At 50.1% G+C, this 18,018-nt stretch overlaps 1 protein-coding gene across 3 annotated transcripts in view; it reads right to left on the bottom strand.

Annotated features, from left to right (window-relative positions):
* Positions 1–1,610: 1,610 nt before the first annotated feature.
* Positions 1,611–18,018, bottom strand: part of LOC140715987 (serine/threonine-protein kinase WNK3-like) — a 135,339-nt gene continuing 118,931 nt past the window's right edge. For all 3 annotated transcript variants that reach the window (XM_073028609.1, XM_073028608.1, XM_073028607.1), the window contains exons 19-22: positions 16,916–17,304; positions 12,361–12,560; positions 11,718–11,908; positions 1,611–5,725 (exon numbers count right to left, since the gene is read on the bottom strand). In XM_073028609.1, the coding sequence (XP_072884710.1) occupies positions 5,546–5,725; positions 11,718–11,908; positions 12,361–12,560; positions 16,916–17,304 (960 nt within the window). In that variant the 3' untranslated portion in view covers positions 1,611–5,545. The remainder of the gene's footprint in view (positions 5,726–11,717; positions 11,909–12,360; positions 12,561–16,915; positions 17,305–18,018) is intronic.

The following is an 18,018-nucleotide window of genomic DNA, read 5'->3' as shown; positions in this document are numbered from 1 at the left end:
GATTTGGCCCGCGGGCCTTGAGTTTGACACATCTGGCCTAGACAGAATGGATGTGAAGAGAATGTTTCCTTTGTGGAGCAGTCTAGGACCAGAAGGCACAGCCTTAAAATAGAGGGTGTCCATTTAGAACAGAGATGAGAAGGAATTTCTTTAGCCAGAGTGGTGAGTCTGTGAAAATCACTGCCACGGGCAGTTGTGGAGGCCAGGTAACTGGGTGCATTTAAGGCGGAGGTTGATGGGTTCTTGTTTAGTCAGGGCATGAAGGGATATGGGAGAAGGCAGATTTGAGCGAGAAATGGGTCAGTCATGATGAAATGGAAGAGCAGACTCGATGGACTAAATGGCCTAATTCTGCTCCAATGTTCTCTCTTTTGCTCTAATACAGAATTGCTATCGTGCCCTACCTATCTCATGATCTTGCACCTTATTGTCTACCTGCGTTGCTCTTTCTCCGTAGTTGTTACGCTTTGTTCTGCATTCTGTTATTGTTTAACCTTGCTCTTGGTGCGCTGTGCAATGATCTGATCAGCATGATGTGTGCAAGACAAACTTCTCACTGTATCTTGGTACATGTGACAATAATAAACCAATTCCAACCATCAAGCACCATGTCTTCACCAAACCTCCCCCCTTTTTATTCTCCACACTTTTGTCAGCCGCATCTCAGATTCCACAGCTCGTCTGCAGACTCCAGGCAATTTCGTGGCCAACCAATCCATTCTATCTTTGAAACAACTACAAAATGCTGGAGGAACTCAGCAGGCCAGGCAGCATCCATGCAAAAAAGTACAGTCGACGTTTTGGGCTGAGGTGTCTCTCTCTCTCTCTCTCTCATGCGCACACACTATCTCTCTCACAGACACACTCGATCTCACACACACGCAACACCAGAGGACAGAATTGAATCTGAGGTCGCTGTAGTGTCTTCACTGGGTGTATCACCCAGAGCTTTCTGCATCGTATCGGAACCATTGGGAAAAAGTCATTGTGCCGAGGTCCATTCTCCTCTACCCGGCGGCATTTGGCGTCCATCTCGACAACCCCTGATTCATCCCTGGCGACCAAGTCGCCCAAATGAGCGGATCCACCATTTAATCACAAGTTTGACCGGCTGGCATTACTGTTCTCGAAGGGAAGAATCAGATTGCGCCCAACAACCCGCGGGAGTTTCCAACTCAGGGCTAATAAAGGGTGAATAGGGGCGGCATAGCAGGGGAATTAAGGGTTATGGGGAAAAGGCAAGGAGGTGGAGAAATTCCATAGTCAAATCAGCCATGATCTTATTGAATGGCGAAGCAGGATTCACAGGCCAGATGGCCTACTCCTACTCCTATTTACGTTCTTATGGCATGGCAGTGCGCTAGCGTAACGCTATTACACGGCCAGCGAATCAAGTTCGAATCCCGCCACTGCCCTATGCTCTCTCCATGACCCTGTGGGTTTCCCTCCAGGTGCTTCGGTTTCTTCCCACATCCCAAAACTACGGGTCAATAAATCAACTGTCCACGCGGACTTGTTGGGCCAGGTTATTTATGTATCTACAAATAAAAATTAACAATTCCGGCCAAACAAAACGAGGACACCAGAATAAACTACCACCACGAACTTCGGTCTGTTTTCTTGTTTTTTTTTTGTTTTCATCCCGTCTAAGTTTAGAAAGATACAAAAGTAATCTTGCACATGCATTTCAACTTGGAGGAATGCTTTTAACTTTACACCGAAAAAAATCCTCCTGTTTCAGGAGATAGGGAGAAAGAGAGAGAGAGATGCATTGTTTGCACACTACTCAATTCACAGTAAGTTTCTTTTAAAAAATAACGGTTGTACAAGCAACGCCAAACCAAAATAAAAATAAATCACATTTTTCAGCTGGCCAGTAATACTGTTTGTCATATCTTTCAACATAAACCGTTCACCAACGCAAGACGGGGGATCCATTCGTTCCACACCGTCCCTGCTGCTCCCCTGGCTGTCGGAGAAACTCCTCACCTGACTGACCGTGTACCACGTAGGGGGAAAGAGACATGCAACAGAGTCGTAGGGCAGTGGAAACTGCTTTCCAGGAGAGCTTTACACAATCCGTTTTTTAAAAAAAAGAGGCAATGCATGTCCATCGAGTGGGAACACACACGGAGTTACACAGTGACAGACTTGTCTCCCATTGCTACCATACCCCGGTGTTACACAGGGACCTACCCATCCCCATTGCTACCGTACCCCGGTGTTACACAGGGACCTACCCGTCCCCACCGGTACCGTACCCCGGTGTTACACAGTGACAGACCTATCCCCACCGGTACCGCACCCCGGTGTTACACAGGGACCTACCCGTCCCCACCGGTACTGTACCCCGGTGTTACACAGTGACAGACCTGTCCCCACTGGTACCGTACCCCGGTGTCACACAGGGACCTACCCGTCCCCACCGGTACCATACCCCACTGTTACACAGGGACCTACACGTCCCCACCGGTACCGTACCCCGGTGTTACACAGGGACCTACCCATCCCCACTAGTACCATACCCCACTGTTACACAGGGACCTACCCGTCCCCACTGGTACCGTACCCCGGTGTTACACAGGGACCTACCCGTCCCCACCGGTACCATACCCCACTGTTACACAGGGACCTACCCATCCCCACTGGTACCGTACCCTGGTGTTACACAGGGACCTACCCATCCCCACTAGTACCATACCCCACTGTTACACAGGGACCTACCCATCCCCACTGGTACCGTACCCTGGTGTTACACAGGGACCTACCCGTCCCCACTAGTACCATACCCCACTGTTACACAGGGACCTACCCGTCCCCACCGGTACCGTACCCCACTGTTACACAGGGACCTACCCGTCCCCACCGGTACCGTACCCCAGTGTTACACAGGGACCTACCCGTGCCCACTGGTACCGTACCCCGGTGTTACACAGGGACCTACCCGTCCCCACAGGTACCATACCCCACTGTTACACAGGGACCTACCCGTCCCCACCGGTACCGTACCCCAGTGTTACACAGGGACCTACCCATCCCCACTGGTACCGTACCCCGGTGTTACACAGGGACCTACCCGTCCCCATTGGTACCGTACCCCAGTGTTACACAGGGACCTACCCATCCCCACTGGTACCGTACCCCAGTGTTACACAGGGACCTACCCGTCCCCACTGGTACCGTACCCCAGTGTTATACAGTGACAGACCCGTCCCCACTGGTACCGTACCCCAGTGTTATACAGTGACAGACCCGTCCCCACTGGTACCGTACCCCAGTGTTATACAGTGACAGACCCGTCCCCACCGGTACCGTACCCCAGTGTTATACAGTGACAGACCCGTCCCCACCGGTACCGTATCCTGGTATTACAGAATGACAGACCCGCCCCCACCGATATTTACACAGTGACAGACCCATCCCCACTGGTACCGTACCCCAGTGTTATACAGTGACAGACCCATATGCCGCAGTCCCAGACCCCAGTGACCTGAATCTGTGGTGGCCCAGACTAGAGACGCTGAATGAATTAGCATTTAGCAGACCCTCCCGTCTCTCTCCCCATCTCCCCAACACACCCCTTTACCCAGCAACTGTGATCAGTAAACCGAAAAAAAAAATTGTGGAAGGAAATTAAATACAGACTACAATCGTAACAGTAGAACGTGACACATTATCAACAGGTAACTGAGTGGCCGGTCTTGGCGGGCCACAACTTCGAAAATACTTTCACAAACCCGTTTAAAATTTCACAGTTTCGTTTCGAGAAAAAAAGAAATCGCGAGCCGTAGTAGATGGTCGACCCGGGCGGGCAGGACTTACAGACCGGGGGGCCGGCTAACGTTGTGGTGTGTGAGATGGAGAGGCGGAGGAGGTGGGGAGAAGTAGAAGGGGGCAGTAGAACTGTGTATGAGACGCAGTTGGAACCAGGATGGGTAGAAGGCACGGACCACAGTGTCATCAAATAATTAAAACACAAAGTGGGGCAGAAACGTGCATTGGAACTTATGCAGAATTGTCTCTCGTTGATGAGGAGGGTAGACGACGGGTCTACCGACACAGGAGAGATGGCGGTGGTGTTTGGGAGGAGGGTGGAGACACGGGAGAGGTGGGGGGGGTGAAAAGAGAAGGGAGTGGGTTGAGAGGAGAAGGGAAGTGAGATTATTAAGCGGAGGTGGGCAGGAATAGACCTTGTTTCTCCCCTCTCCCCCACCCCCCCCGCCAAGGTCAGACACCCTGCGGACATGCCTCTTGCTTTGGGGTGGGGTCAGATGTTAGGGATTCCCTTGCGGGTAGATTCAAGCCCCCAACAGGGTGGGAAGTGGCTCTGACAATGAATGCCCCGGGATTGGAGTGGGGAGGGAGTGACTTGACGGCGTGCTACTGGGCCTCGGACAACAAGGCGGAGGTTGGGGAGGACAGAAGCAGGAGTAGGGCTTCCTGACGATGCCGTCGCTCGCTTTGACCGCTACTCTGCCCCGAACTGTGCCGTCTCTGCCCTGGAGATCCCATCCAAACCCCAACAACCGCCTCCTGCTCCATCTGTTGAGCCTTGATCTTCCCGACACACGCCTCTCACTGGGGAAGGAGGACGAGCAGCGGGTGGATCTGTCAAACAAACCCTGGCTGGGGAATGGTGAGGGTGTAGCGTGTCAGTCTCCCCACGAGCATTCTAGAGCAGGACCGGTAGAACAGCCTGGGATCGGGGAGGGGGGCTATGGTAGGGAGAGGGGCAAGGGATAGAGAGTGTGGGAAAGGAAGAAGGTGAGAGGAGGGAGAAGGGAGGGCGAGGGTAAGGTGAAAGGAGGGGGAGGGGTAGGTGAGAGAGGAGGGGGAAGGTGAGGGGAGGGGAAGGCGAGAGGGAGAGGAAGTAGGAGTGTGGAGACGGGAGACAGAGGGGATTGGGGAAGCAGGGGTGGGGGGCAGAGAAACTGAAATATGTGATTCCAGTGCAGAAAATGAGTTTTATGAAGGAAAAGTGATTCTTCCTTGGCCCACCGAGCAGAGTGAGCATCCGTCACGGCCTGACGCAGACAAACGTGTGTGTGTGTGTGGTGGGGGGGGGGGGGGGTGGTGCTGTGTTAATCGATGGATCACTGGGACCACGTCCCAGATCCTGCACACGTCCGGTCTTTCTCCATTCACATGTCGCTTATTGGTCTTCAGACGCCTCTTCAGCTTTAGTTTTGAGGGATAAAGAGGCAGCGGGTTGTGGGGGGAGGGGGGGCGGGTTGGAATGTAAAGCAGGTGACGAGCAAGGTGGTGGCTAACTTGCAAAGTGAAAAAAAAGAACCATAACCCTCCACTCAAATCTCAGCCCCCTAGTTTCATTTCTGAGGGACCTGCCCACAGACTCTTGGTATTCTGGAGGGAGGAGTGGTGAAAGGGCCCCAGGGGAGAGGGGAAAGCAGTTTTGTACCCAGCTAGTGGGGTAGGGGCAACGTCCGAGAACCTCTGAACTGCAGTAGGGAAGGGTGGGATGGTGGTGTCGGGGTTTGAGGTGTGTTCCACTCTCCCCCTTGCCAGGACGACACCTGGCACGGAGTTACTTGGCCCGGGGCTGGGCAGCGGGCAGAGTGGGGGGCTGGCTGGGGTTTTGAATTTGGGATTGGGGTTGGGGTGGGGCAGGCTGGCACGGGGGTCCAGAGGTGGCTGGGAACGAGCTCCGTGGGGGTGCCCCCTGCGAGGGGATCCAGCCGGTGACCTGAGGAGACTGAGAATTCCGCTGTAGAAGAGACAGAGAGAGAGGTAGGAGGGAAGGGCATCAGTAAGTGGAACATCAGCTGGGACCACTCCGCACCCCCCCAACCCTCGCTTGAGGATACCCAGCCCCACGCCTCTGCGGAGTCAAGGAAGCCGATCGCTGAGTAGGACAGCAGGGAAACAGACCCCAGCTCAACACACTCACTGTCTGCAGCTACCCTGTACACATACCTCCCTCTCTATGTAAAACCCCCTGTGCCCATTGACTTGAATCCTGATTGCCCGCATTGGCACGCCATCCCGAAGTGGCCTACTGTTCCATCCTCTGGGCCTGCATTTGCCGGAGTTTAGAAGATTGAGGGGGTAATCTCATTGAAACTTGTAAGGCCTCAATAAAATGGATAGGGAGAGGATGTTTCCTATAGTGGGTGAGTCTAGTACCAGAGGGCACAGCCTGAGATTAAAACGGAGATGAGGAAGAATTTCTTTAGCCGGAGGGTGGTGAATCTGTGGAGTTTGTTGCCACAGATGGTTGTAGAGGCCGAATCACTGGGGAGATTTAAAGTGGAGGTTGATAGGTCCTTGATCAGTCAAAGCTTCAAAGGCTATGGGGAGAGGCAGGAGAATGACATTGAGATGGAAAATAAATCAACTGCGATAAAATGGCGGTACAGACTCGATGGGCCAAATGTCCAATGTTAAGTGTCTGACTAAATGCCTCTTAAACAGAGTGAGGTGTACGACTCCACCAGCTCCCCTTGTAGGTATATTAAAAAAAAACACTTCCCTCTTAGAGCTCCCTCTCAAACTTAATCCTGCAGCTATTGGACTTCTGATCAGGAAACTTCCTGAACATCCCCTTCAAGGGATGCCGACCCGCTCTTGGGTTCTTTAATGGCCCTGTCTCTCTACTCTGTTAAGTGGCTATTTTCGTACTAATTCAGCCATACAGTCGTAGAACACCACAGCTCAGATCAGGCCCTTCTGTGCTGAACTAGCATCATCCTGCACCCAGACCATAGCCCGTCATCCCCTCCCATCAATGTACCTATGCAAGTTTGTCTTAAATGTTGAAACGGAATCCACAGACACCACTTCCGGTGGTAGCTCGTTCTACACTCTCACTGCCCTCTGAGTGAAGAAATTCCCCTCATGATCCCGTCAAGTATTTCACCTTTCCTCCTTAACGTCCAATTCGAGTTTCTCCCAACTTCACTGGAAAAAACCTGCTTGCATTTACCCTATCTATAACCCTCATAACTTTGTATCATCATCATTATATGTTGTATTTTATGAGATGGGTGATCATGGTCTACCTTTGACCATGACTGTTCTTGGCAAATTTTTCTACAGAACTGATCTGCCTTTGGCTTCTTCTTTACAAGACGGGTGACCCCAGCCATTCTCAATAATCTTCAGAGATTGTCTGCCATGCGTCAGTGGTCGCATAACCAGGACTTATGATATGCACTGGCTGCTCATATGACCATCCACCACCTGTTCCCGTGGCTTCACGTGACCCTGATGGGGGGGGGGGGGGGCTAAGCAGATGCACTGCCTCGCCCAAGGGTGGCCTGCAGGCTAGCAGAGGGAAGGAACACCTTACACCTCTTTTGGTAGAGATGTTTCACCCGCCCCAATTTTGGTATGGCTCTATGAAATCTTCTCTCATTCCCTTACCCTCCAGGGAATAAAGTCCTAACCTGGGGGGTCACCAACCTTTGTTGCACCGTGGACCGGTTTAATATTGACAATATTCTTGCGGACCGGTGGGGGTGTTAATCACAACCGGAATATAGGTGATAAGTCAACTGTAAGTTACTTATAAATGGCTAATACACTCAATTTTGTTTCTAAAAGGGTTTATCTAACGAATTTATTATTAAACACACAGCACTTATTTTCCTCACATGAATATAGTGATAAGTCAATTATAACTCACTTATAAGTCAATAGCATCATAACATTTTAAGTAGCGTTTGGATATTAAACAAACAGCACATATTTTCCTCGCATGAACATATAATATCATTGCAACACACCAGTGAGAGGACAAGGTAAGGGCCAGAGGTCCCCATACCGGGGCCAAAGCGGTTGCAGTCCGGAGAGAGCGACTGACCGAGTGAGGAGTGCGACAGGGCGTGTGCTCGCACCCCCCCTTGTAGGTAGGTAGGATCTATTGGCCGACAAAAGTTTGGCTCGAGGGATGACTTTCAGTAGATCGCAGTGAGGTAGCTGCTCCGCTACTTACGAAACCCTGAACCCGAATTAGGTCGTCTGTAAATATTTTAGCACCGGGTTCCCCACGAACATTCGGTGTGCTAAACAGGTTTAGAGGCGGCGCCCATCTGTCCGCGCTCCAGGCCAGTAGCAACGGCACATCTCGCCAGCCGCGCGGGGTGGCCGGTTACCCGAGGCCAACCATGATCCCTGGCGTGAAGGTATTACTGCGTTTAGGCAACTCATGACCTCACGTGGGTAATGACCTTGCGTTCGTTCAAGTTCAACAGTAGGTGTGACAGGGAATGAGGAAAGGTGCAGCTGACTCTTACCATTTCATATTGCCAAATCATATTGTTTCCTCGCGGCCCAGTAGCATGTGCTTTGTTTGGGGACCACTGTCCTAACTTATTCAACCTTTCCCTATAATCCAGATCCTTAACTCCTGGCAACATTCCTCTAAATTTTCTCTGCACTCTTTCAATCTTATTGGTATAAGCAACCCATTGATTTTGGGCTAATTTCTTATCCCAAGGCACCTGCCCTTTCTAACTCGCTCCGCAATGATGCATTGGATTCTGATGCTCAGCTCCCAGCCTTCCTTCCCCACTGCAGCTCTGTAACGCTCTGGTTAGACCACGTTTAGGAGTTCCAGACCTCTCAGGAAGGAAAGACAGGGTGCAGAGGAGATTTGAGACCATAATACAACAGGATCAGGTTTAGGCCATTTGGCTCATTGAGTCTGCACTGTTAATCCATCATGGCTGATTTATTGTCCCTTTCAACCCCATTCTCCCCGTAATCTTTGATGCCCTTACTAATCATGAACCAATCAACCTCTGCTTTAAATATATCCACTGACTTGACCTCCAGAGCCGTCTGCGGCAATGAATTGTACAGATTCCCCACCGTCTGGCTAAAGAAATTCCTTCTCATCTCTGTTCTAAAGGGATGTCCTATTCTGAGGCTGTGTCTTCTAGTTCTATTATATATTCTCTCTATTTCCTTTTGCTTGTTTTTTCTTTCCACTCTTTTCCAGAAGTGTATACCCCAGATAAATACTTTGTGGAGATTTGTGATATATATGATTATGTGATATATATGTACAATGTCTGAAATACATTTATGGAAATGTTTATTTGATGAACTTCAGTCAAAAAATAAATTACAAAAAAAAAATTCTCTCTATGACCACTCTTTTCAGTATTTGTTAGGGCCTGAATAAGGCCCCCTCCCCCCATTACTCAAGTGTGTTGTTTTATGCTTGATATACCATTGTAAACTGTTCATGCTTCTGGCTAGGATTTTATTGCAGTCTGGTACAGGTGTAGGTGGCAGGGTGGAGATGTGCCTCTTATCAAAGGAGGTGTAAGGCACTCCTTCCCTCCGCTAGCCTGCAGGTCACCCTTGGGCAAGGTGTAGAACCTGCTTAGCCCCTTGATCAGGGTCACATGAAGCCATGGGAGCAGGTGGTGGATGGTCACATGAGCAGCCGGTGCAGATCACAAGTTCTACTTATATGACCACTGACGCCAGGCAGACAATCTCTGAAGGATATTGATAATGGCTGGGGTCACCCGTCTTGTAAAGACACTGCCCAGTAGAAGGCAATGGCAAACCACTTCTGTAGAAAGACTTTGTCAAGAATAATCAAGGTCATGGATAGACCATGATTGCCCACGATATAGTGATGATGATGATGGTACAGGTGACAATATAGTAATCTGAATTTCTGCCTTTTCATGATGGGACAAAAGTTCTGACCAGGTATCAATGCCACCCCCCACCCCCCCATAACTGTATCTACTGCTGTCAGATCTCTCATCACACTAGCTCAGTTTTTATTTTATTTTATTTAGAGATCTGACATGCTTCCAGGCCCTTCTGACCAACAAGCCCACCTCACCCAATTACACCCATGACCAATTAAACTACCAACCGGTATGTGGGAGGAAACCCCGCCTCCTTACAGGCAGCGGCTGGAATTGAACCTGGTCGCTGGTGCTGTAACAGCTTTGCACTACTGTGGTGGCCCAATCTCTCCAATCTTTCCCTCTCATTAAACCCCTCCAATCTCAGATTCTCCACAGCTCTGGTCAGGTCCACGATGTTGTGCCAATCTTAACGTCAATTTGGCCTGTGTTTGATCCATACCCCTCCATTTTCAGAAGTCTGTCTCAACACCTCAAATTCCACCAAAGTACCTGCTCCTACTGCTGCCCCTGGTAACACATTTCCAGCACCTATCATACTCTGAGTTTAAAAAAAATGTCCGTCATGTCACCTTTAAATTTCTCCCCTCTAACTTTAAAAGTGTGACCTCTGCAAAACATTCTGACTGTCTATGCCTCTTATAATTTTTAAAACCCGCCAGGTCTCCCTTTAAACTCTAATGCTGCAGGGAGAACAACCCAAGTTTGTCCAATGTCTCCTTAGGGCTCACACTCTCTAATCCAGACAGCATCTTGGTGAATCTTTTCATACCCTCCCCAAATCCTCCACACACAAGATCCGCAGTCCTCCACTTCTTCATTCTCATGTGCCTATCAGTCTCTGAAAGCCACTGTCCCACCTGCTTTCACCATAAAACACAGGAACAGAATCAGGCATTCAGCCCATCACATCTGCTACCCCAACCCATCATGGCTGAATCATCACCTCTCTCAATCTCGTTCGCCTTCCTCCCGTAACCTTACTAATCAAGAACTTATCAACCACTTAAAATATACACAATGACTTAGCTTCCAGAGCTGTCTGTGGCAATGAATTCCAGAGTCCTCACCCTCTGGCTAAAGAAATTCCTTCTCATCTCTGTACTAAATGGACATTCCTCTAATCTGAGGCTGTGCCCTCCGGTCCTAGACTACCTCACTTTTGGAAAAATCATCTCCACATCCACTATCTACGCCTTTCAATGTTCATTAAGTTTCAATGAGCACCCCCCCCCCCACCCCCGCAACTCATTCTTCTAAACTCCAACAAGTACAGGGCAGGAGTCATCAAAAACACTCCTCATACCTTAACCCTTTCATTCCAGGGATCATTCTCCTCTGGGCCCTCTCCAACGCCAGCACATCCTTTCTTAGATAGGGGGTACAAAATTGCTCACAATACTCCAACTGTGGCTTCAGTATTACATTCCTGCTTTGATATTCCAGTCCTCTTGACATGAACACTAACGGTGTATTTGTCTTAAACCTTTCCTGCACCCACTCCAAAGCCTGCACAGTGTTTCTGTAACAGGGTCAGCGGAACTACACACACCAAAGGGGAGGCACCGTTGGACCACGGCGCAATTCACATCACTATTTGTAAGGAGTCTGCACGTCCTGCCACTGCCATGTTTGCTTTGTTCAGCTGCTCCGGTTTCCTCCCATGTTCCAAAGACATACAGTGTGTTGGGGGCATGCTATCACCGGCTACCCCCAGCACAATACTGATTTGAACCCACATCCAGCACTCCTACCAGTGTTGGGGTGCCACGGTACTGTAGCGGTTAGTGTGCCATGGTTATAGCTCAGGGCGTTCTGGGGTTTGGAGATCAATTCCAGCGCCGTCTGTCAGGAGCTTGGACTTTCTCCCCGTGATCATGTGGGTTTGCACCGATTTCCTCTCACATACCGGTTAATTGGTCATTGGAAAATGTATTGTGAGGGTTAAATAGGGGGGTTGCTGGGTGGTGAGGCTTGTTGGGCTGGAAGCGCCTGCTCTACGTAGCATCTCCAAATGAAATAAATAGAACCTAAGCCTCGTGAGTGGACAGGCTTCACCCCGGAGTTGGAGGGTCCCCTTACATCACCAAGTTGCTGCCAGCTCTCGAGGTCCTGCCTGCACTGAATCTGTCTGATCTCGTTCAGGCTGGGCTTGGCGTTGGCGGCTCCCATCTTCTCCTTTGCCCAGTCGTCCACCAGCTTGTGCAGCTCATCCGTGAAAGTCCCCTTCTTGGCCCCTGACGCCGGTTGGGACTCCCCGCTGTAGAATAACCCTGCGGTAAAGGAGGGCCAGGTCAGTGGAAGGCAACGTTCTCCCCACCATCTATACATACAGACACAAACCCACAAACACACGCACACCCTTCCCACCGTACTGAAAATACTTTTAGTTACAAAGAAAAAATAGTGGAAAAGAGGAATAGTGAGGTAGAGTTCATGGAATCTGCTGGAAGAGGGGAAGAATTGTTCAGTGTGGGCTTCCAGGCTCCAGTACCACCTCCTCCCTGATGGTAGAAAAGAGATGAAGGCATGTTCCACATGGTGTGGGTCCTTGATGATGGATGCTGCCAGGAGGAAACTGAACAAAATATCGAAGTAGTCTCAGCCATACTTTGGGATTTCTGCAGGGTGCAAGACTGCAGATCCGTATCATGGAGGGAGCTCCCCCCCGCCCCTTGCTGAGCCTTTCAGGTGCTCTAATGACCGAGAGGTGCCTGCTGCTTACCTGTGCTGGTGGGGGTGCCACCCAGAGAGTGGGGCTTGGCGCCACGGGATTTGCTTCTGGCCGAGCGCGATCGGCGGCCTGTCGGGGAGTAAGCCTGGAGTGAGTCCTCAGACGACTCGCTGTTGGGTTGGAGGCGCCTGTACAGCTCCTGGAGTTCCTGTTTCTGTTGGGCCTGCAGGTGCACCACCTCCTTTATGTGCCTGGGCCGGAGGAGGGAGGAGAGAAGAGCGGTGAGGAGATGAGGGGCAGGGCACTCGGCCTCTTCCAGCCAACACCCCCTCCCCCATTGTTCGATGCAAGCCAATCTGCCCCAGTTCCCCATTACCCTCAGTCCCCTGAACTTGCAAAACTTTAACTCTCACTGACTCAATCTCCTGGGATCACTTCTTTACACATTATAGGTCAATGATCTAGATGACAAAATTGTTTGCGGTCAAGACTGCAGATGTAAACGAAGGTAGGTGGAGGGTCAGCAGGCAGTGTTGAGGAAGTAGAAGGGCTACAGAAGGACTGGGACAGATTAGGAGAATGGGCAGGGACAGATGGAATACAGTGTTGGCAAGGAAGTATATGATTGTGCACTTTGGTAGAGGGAATAGAGGTACAGACTATTTCATGAAGATAGAGCAATTTCAGAAATTTCAACAATTTCAAAGGTGCAAAGGGACAGGAATCTTTGTGCAGGATTTCCTAACGGTTGACTTACAAGTTGAGTAGGTAGTAAGGAAGGCAAATGCAATGTTAGCGTTCATTTCAGGGGGACTAGAATATAAAAGCAAGGATGTAATGCTGAGGCTTTATAAGGCCCTGGTCAGATCGCACTTGGAGTACTGCGCGCAGTTTTGGGCCCCTTATCTAAGAAAGGATGTGCTGGTGTTGGAGTGGTTCCAGAGGAGGTTTAAGAGAACGATCCTGAGAACGTAAGGGTTAACCAATGATATGTGCTTGATAGATCTGGGCCTGTACTCGCTGGAGTTTAGAAGAGTGAGCGGGGATCTCAGTGAAACCGTTCAAAAGGCTTAGTTTGAGAGGACATGAAGAGATGTTTCCTACAGTGGGGGAGTCTAGGACCAGAGGGCACAGTCTCAGAATTCCTTTAGAACAGAGATGAGAGGAATTTCTTTCACCAGATCTGTAGGGAGGAGGCAGAATGGGCAGAGGGATAATAAATCAGTCACGATGAAGTGACAAAATAGACTTGATTGGCTGAATGGCCTAGTGCTGCTCCCATGTTTTATGATCTTACGGTCCACAGAGTTCCTACAAAATTATGTTTGTGTGTTGCCTCGGAAGGTGAGTGTGTGGAGAGCAGATGGCAGATGATAAGTTGGGTGTGGGGAATACGTGATGTACAAGATTCAAACCCAGCTCCGAGGGTGCACTCTACAAAGCTGGACACAAGAATGTTAAGTTTTTAATAAAGTGTTGAATTTCCAAACAACGTTAAAATGCTTCAGAATAAATTCATTTCAGAATTCAAATATCAACCAAGAGTATTCACATTGGTTAACAGGCTGAGTGGGTTAAACTAGATAATTACCTACTTCAGGAGATGTACAGAGTTCCAGGCTTTCAGAAACAACATTACATTGCAAAAAATGCAGGACATGTTGAGTGAGCTCGGGCTTTTCTCTTGGAGCGTGGGAGGATTAAGAGGCGACATAATAGAGGGGTACATTGTCATAATAGGCATTGATCGAGTGGACTTTTTCCCAGGGCAGAAATAGTGAATATGCAGAGGCATAATTTCAATGTGTTTGGGGGAATGTTTAGGAGAGGTGATGGTAGAGGCAGACACATTAGGGACATTTAAGAGACTATCATGATGATAGATAAATGGAGGACTATGTGGGAGAGGATTAGATTGATTTTAAAGCAGGTTAAAGGATTGGCACAATATCATTACTGTGCTGTTCTAACACACACAAAATGCTGGAGGAACTCAGCTAGCCAGGCAGCATCTGCGGAGGGGAATAGAAAGTAGATGCTCCGGGCCAAGGCCCTTTATCAGGACTGAACAGGAAGGGGGCAGAAGCTAGAATAAGGTGAGGGGTAGGAGAGGAGTACAAGCTGGTAGGTGACCACGTGAGGGGTAAGGTTGGTGGGTGGGGAGACAGGGATGAAGAAGCTTGATGGCAATAGATGGAAGGGCTTAAGGAGGAGGAATCTGATGGAGTACAGTGAACCACGGGAGAAGGGAGGTGAGGATGTGGTGGGCAGGTGAGAAGAGCGGAGAAACAGAGTGGGAATGGAAAAAGAGTCATAGAGAACCAAAGCACAAAAACAAGCCCTTCAGCCCATCTAGTCTGTGCTGAACTGCTATCCTGCCTAATCCTATAAACCGTACCTAGACCATAGCCCTCCCACCCATAGTTATACAAACCTCTCTTAAATGCCAAAATTGAACCTGCAGCCACCTCTTCCTCTGGCAGTTCGTTCCACACTCTCTGAGTGAAGAAGTTCCTCCTCATGTTCCCCTTAAACATTTCACCTTTCACCCTCAACCCATGACCTCTAGTTTAGTCTCATCCAACCGCAGTGGAAAACCCTGTCTATACCTCTCATAATTTTGTTTACCGCTATCAAATCTCCCTCATTCTCCTAGACTCTAGTCTTTCCCTATAATTCAGGTCCTTAAGACCCGGTAACATCCTTATAAATTTTCTCCGAACGCTTTCATCTTATTGTTAACTTTTCTCTAGGTAGATGACCAGAACTGCACACAATACTCCAAATTAGGCCTCACCAACATAATATACACCTTAAAACAGGTAATACTTTGATTTATGAAGGCCGATGTGCCAAAAGCTTTCTTTATGACCCTAGCTATCTGTGCCGCCACTTTCCAAGAATCATGAATCCGTATTCCTAGATCTCTGTTCTACCACACTCCTCAGTGCCCCACCACTCACTGTGTAAGTTCTCTTCTGGTCTGTCCTTCCAAAATGCAAAACCTCACACTTCTCTATCAAATTTCACCTGCCATTTTTCAGTCCATCTCTCCAGAAGGGGAAGAAATTACCAGAAATTCGAGAAAGTCTGTTAGCTTGGAGGCTACCCAGATGGAATATGAGGTGTTCCTCCTCCAACCCGAGTTTGGTCTCATCATGGTAGTAAAGGAGGCCATGGACCAACATGTGAGAATAGCAAGTAGATTTAAAATGGGTGGCCACCGATGTAGTGGATGCCACATTGGGAGCACTAAGTACAGTAGAGGACCCCAACATACTCACCGATGTAGTGTTGCCTCACCTGGAAGGACTGTTTGGGGCCCTGAATTGTGCTGAGGGCGGAGGGGTAAGTGCCAAGAGGGAGATTATTGAAGAGGGACCGATGAAGAAGGGAGTCATGTAGAGAGCAATCCCAAGGAAAGCAGGGAGTGTGGAGGATGGAAAGATGTGCCTGGAGGAGAATCCCATTGGAGATGGTTGAAGTGATGAAGAATGATGTGCAGGATATGGAGGCTTATGGGGTGGTGTGTAAAACCCTATGCAGATTAGCTTTTAATGCAAGGTCTGTGGTCTTACGATTATGTCTGTTTCTTGAGACTGTGGCAGTACTGGAAATATCTTGACATCTATCCTGTCAAGTCGCCCCCCCCACCCCACAGCGTCTTGTGTTTCAATTCGATCATCCCCTCATTGCGTAAGCCCTGGAGGTGACACACACTCCGCAAACTTGGGAGGTTGGGTTTTGCCAGGTGAGCATGTTTTGGAGATGATTTGGGGGGGGGGGGATGTGTGTGTGTTAGAGAGAGAGAGTGAGTTAGACAGAGAGAGAGAGTGAGTTAGAGAGAGAGGGAGAGTGAGTTAGAGAGAGGGAGAGTGAATTAGAGAGAGAGGGAGAGTGAAAGAGAGAGGGAGAGTTAGAGAGAGAGGGAGAGTGAGTTAGAGAGAGAGGGAGAGTGAATTAGAGAGAGAAAGGGAGATTGAATTAGGAGATAGAGTTAGAGAGTGTGAGAGAGGGGGGAGTGTGAGGGAGAGAGAGTTAGAGAGAGAGATAGAGAGAGGGAAGGAGAGGGGGAGAGTGGGGGAGGGAGAGAGGGAGAGTGATTAAGAGAGAGAAAGAAACAAAATGTCTGGGACTGGGGACTCTGAGCAACAGTGTGCCACTTGGCCCTTCACGCCTGTGCTGACTCTTGCTGACCTCATATTCTGAGCCAGCCACCCGTAACCTTTGATCTTCAGTCTTTAATATTTATCTCTCTCCACCTTTAATTATTGTATCTGCCTTCTACCATAAGACTGCAAGACACAAGGACAGAATGAGGCCATTCAGCTCATTGGGTCTGCTTCGCTGTTCATTCACCACCCTGCACGTACTTGGCGCTATTGTTTCGTAGTGGTCAGCGTGACGCTATTACAGGTTGGGCTGCCAGAGTTCAGTGTTCACTCCTCCCTGTGGAATGTGTGGTGTTTGTTTGGGTTCTTCGGTTTCCTCCCACAGTAAAGATGTACCAGGTCATTGTAAACAGTCCCGTGATTAGGTTAGGGTTGTCAGGGGTTGCTGGGTGGGAAGGGCCGATTCTGCGCTATGTCTCACTGCCCTCACTTACTTCTCCCGGAGTCTCTGTAGCTCTCGCTTCAGGTCCTCGTCCTCCACCTCTGACTCATCGTCACTGCTCATGGGGGAGGAGAGCGAGTGGCAGGGGAGGGCAGGAGGTCGGCCGGCGACAGGGTGCGGCCAACCGGCCGGGTCACTATCAGTGCTGGGCTGCTTGCCGAGGAGGCCGCTGGACGCCTCCTCCTCCTCGTACCAGCCCGGCGGCAGGTGCGGCAGCCCGTCGAGAGCATCGCAGCCCCTGGGGGTTGACTCAGCCCATGGAGGGGCACCCCTGGATGGGGTGACAGTTGGGGAGCGATGGCTGGGGTCATCCTTTGGGTGGTGGGGCGAGTGTTCGGCAGGTGGGATGGCTCCTTCAGGATGGGGCGATGATGCAGAGATCTTGGGGGGGGGGGGGAAGAGGATGGAGAAAAAAATAATTATTTATTTCAACCAAACCCCAACCATTACTCAGCGTCTGGCCCCTCACCAACAATCCAAGCCACACGCCAGCTCTTCCCCACCTGCAACAGATAAAACAGCTCACTTCTCCCTCACCTCCCTCCCATTCCCAGAATAAAGGTAAACTCCCATCCTCAGAAAACAGGAATCCCTCCCCTGCCTCCAGCCCCTGAGTAAAGAAACCCTCTCCAAATAAAGGCATCCTCCGCTCCCTCAAGTCACAAATTCCCCTCCCTCCCCTCTCTTAGACACAAATTCCCCTCCCTCAGACATAGACTCCACTCCCTCCCTCTCCCAGACACGGATGCTCCTCCTCTCCCCCCTCCCAGACAAAGATGCCCTCCCCTCCCCTCTCCCAGACACCGATGCTGCTCCACTCTCCCAGATGCCCCTCCCCGCCTCTTGGGAACAGGTGCCCCTCGTCTCTCTCAGACACAGGTACAACTCTCCTACCTCTGCACGACATGGACCTCGCTTCTCCTCACCCTGACATGGACACCCTCTTCCCCACCTGACACAGATGCCTCCACCTCACACAAAAGCCCTACACAGCTGACGGTGTAGCAGGCTCTCACCAGTGATGGTAACCACCCCTCCTACATTCCCTCCCTCTTTAACCCCACGTTATTCGCACTGGAAGCAATACAATGGTGG

Source organism: Hemitrygon akajei, chromosome 24, assembly GCF_048418815.1.
Source record: "Hemitrygon akajei chromosome 24, sHemAka1.3, whole genome shotgun sequence".
Classification (NCBI taxonomy): domain Eukaryota; kingdom Metazoa; phylum Chordata; class Chondrichthyes; order Myliobatiformes; family Dasyatidae; genus Hemitrygon; species Hemitrygon akajei.
Note: the sequence above shows the minus strand (reverse complement) of the source record. Positions and strands in the feature narration are given on the sequence as shown.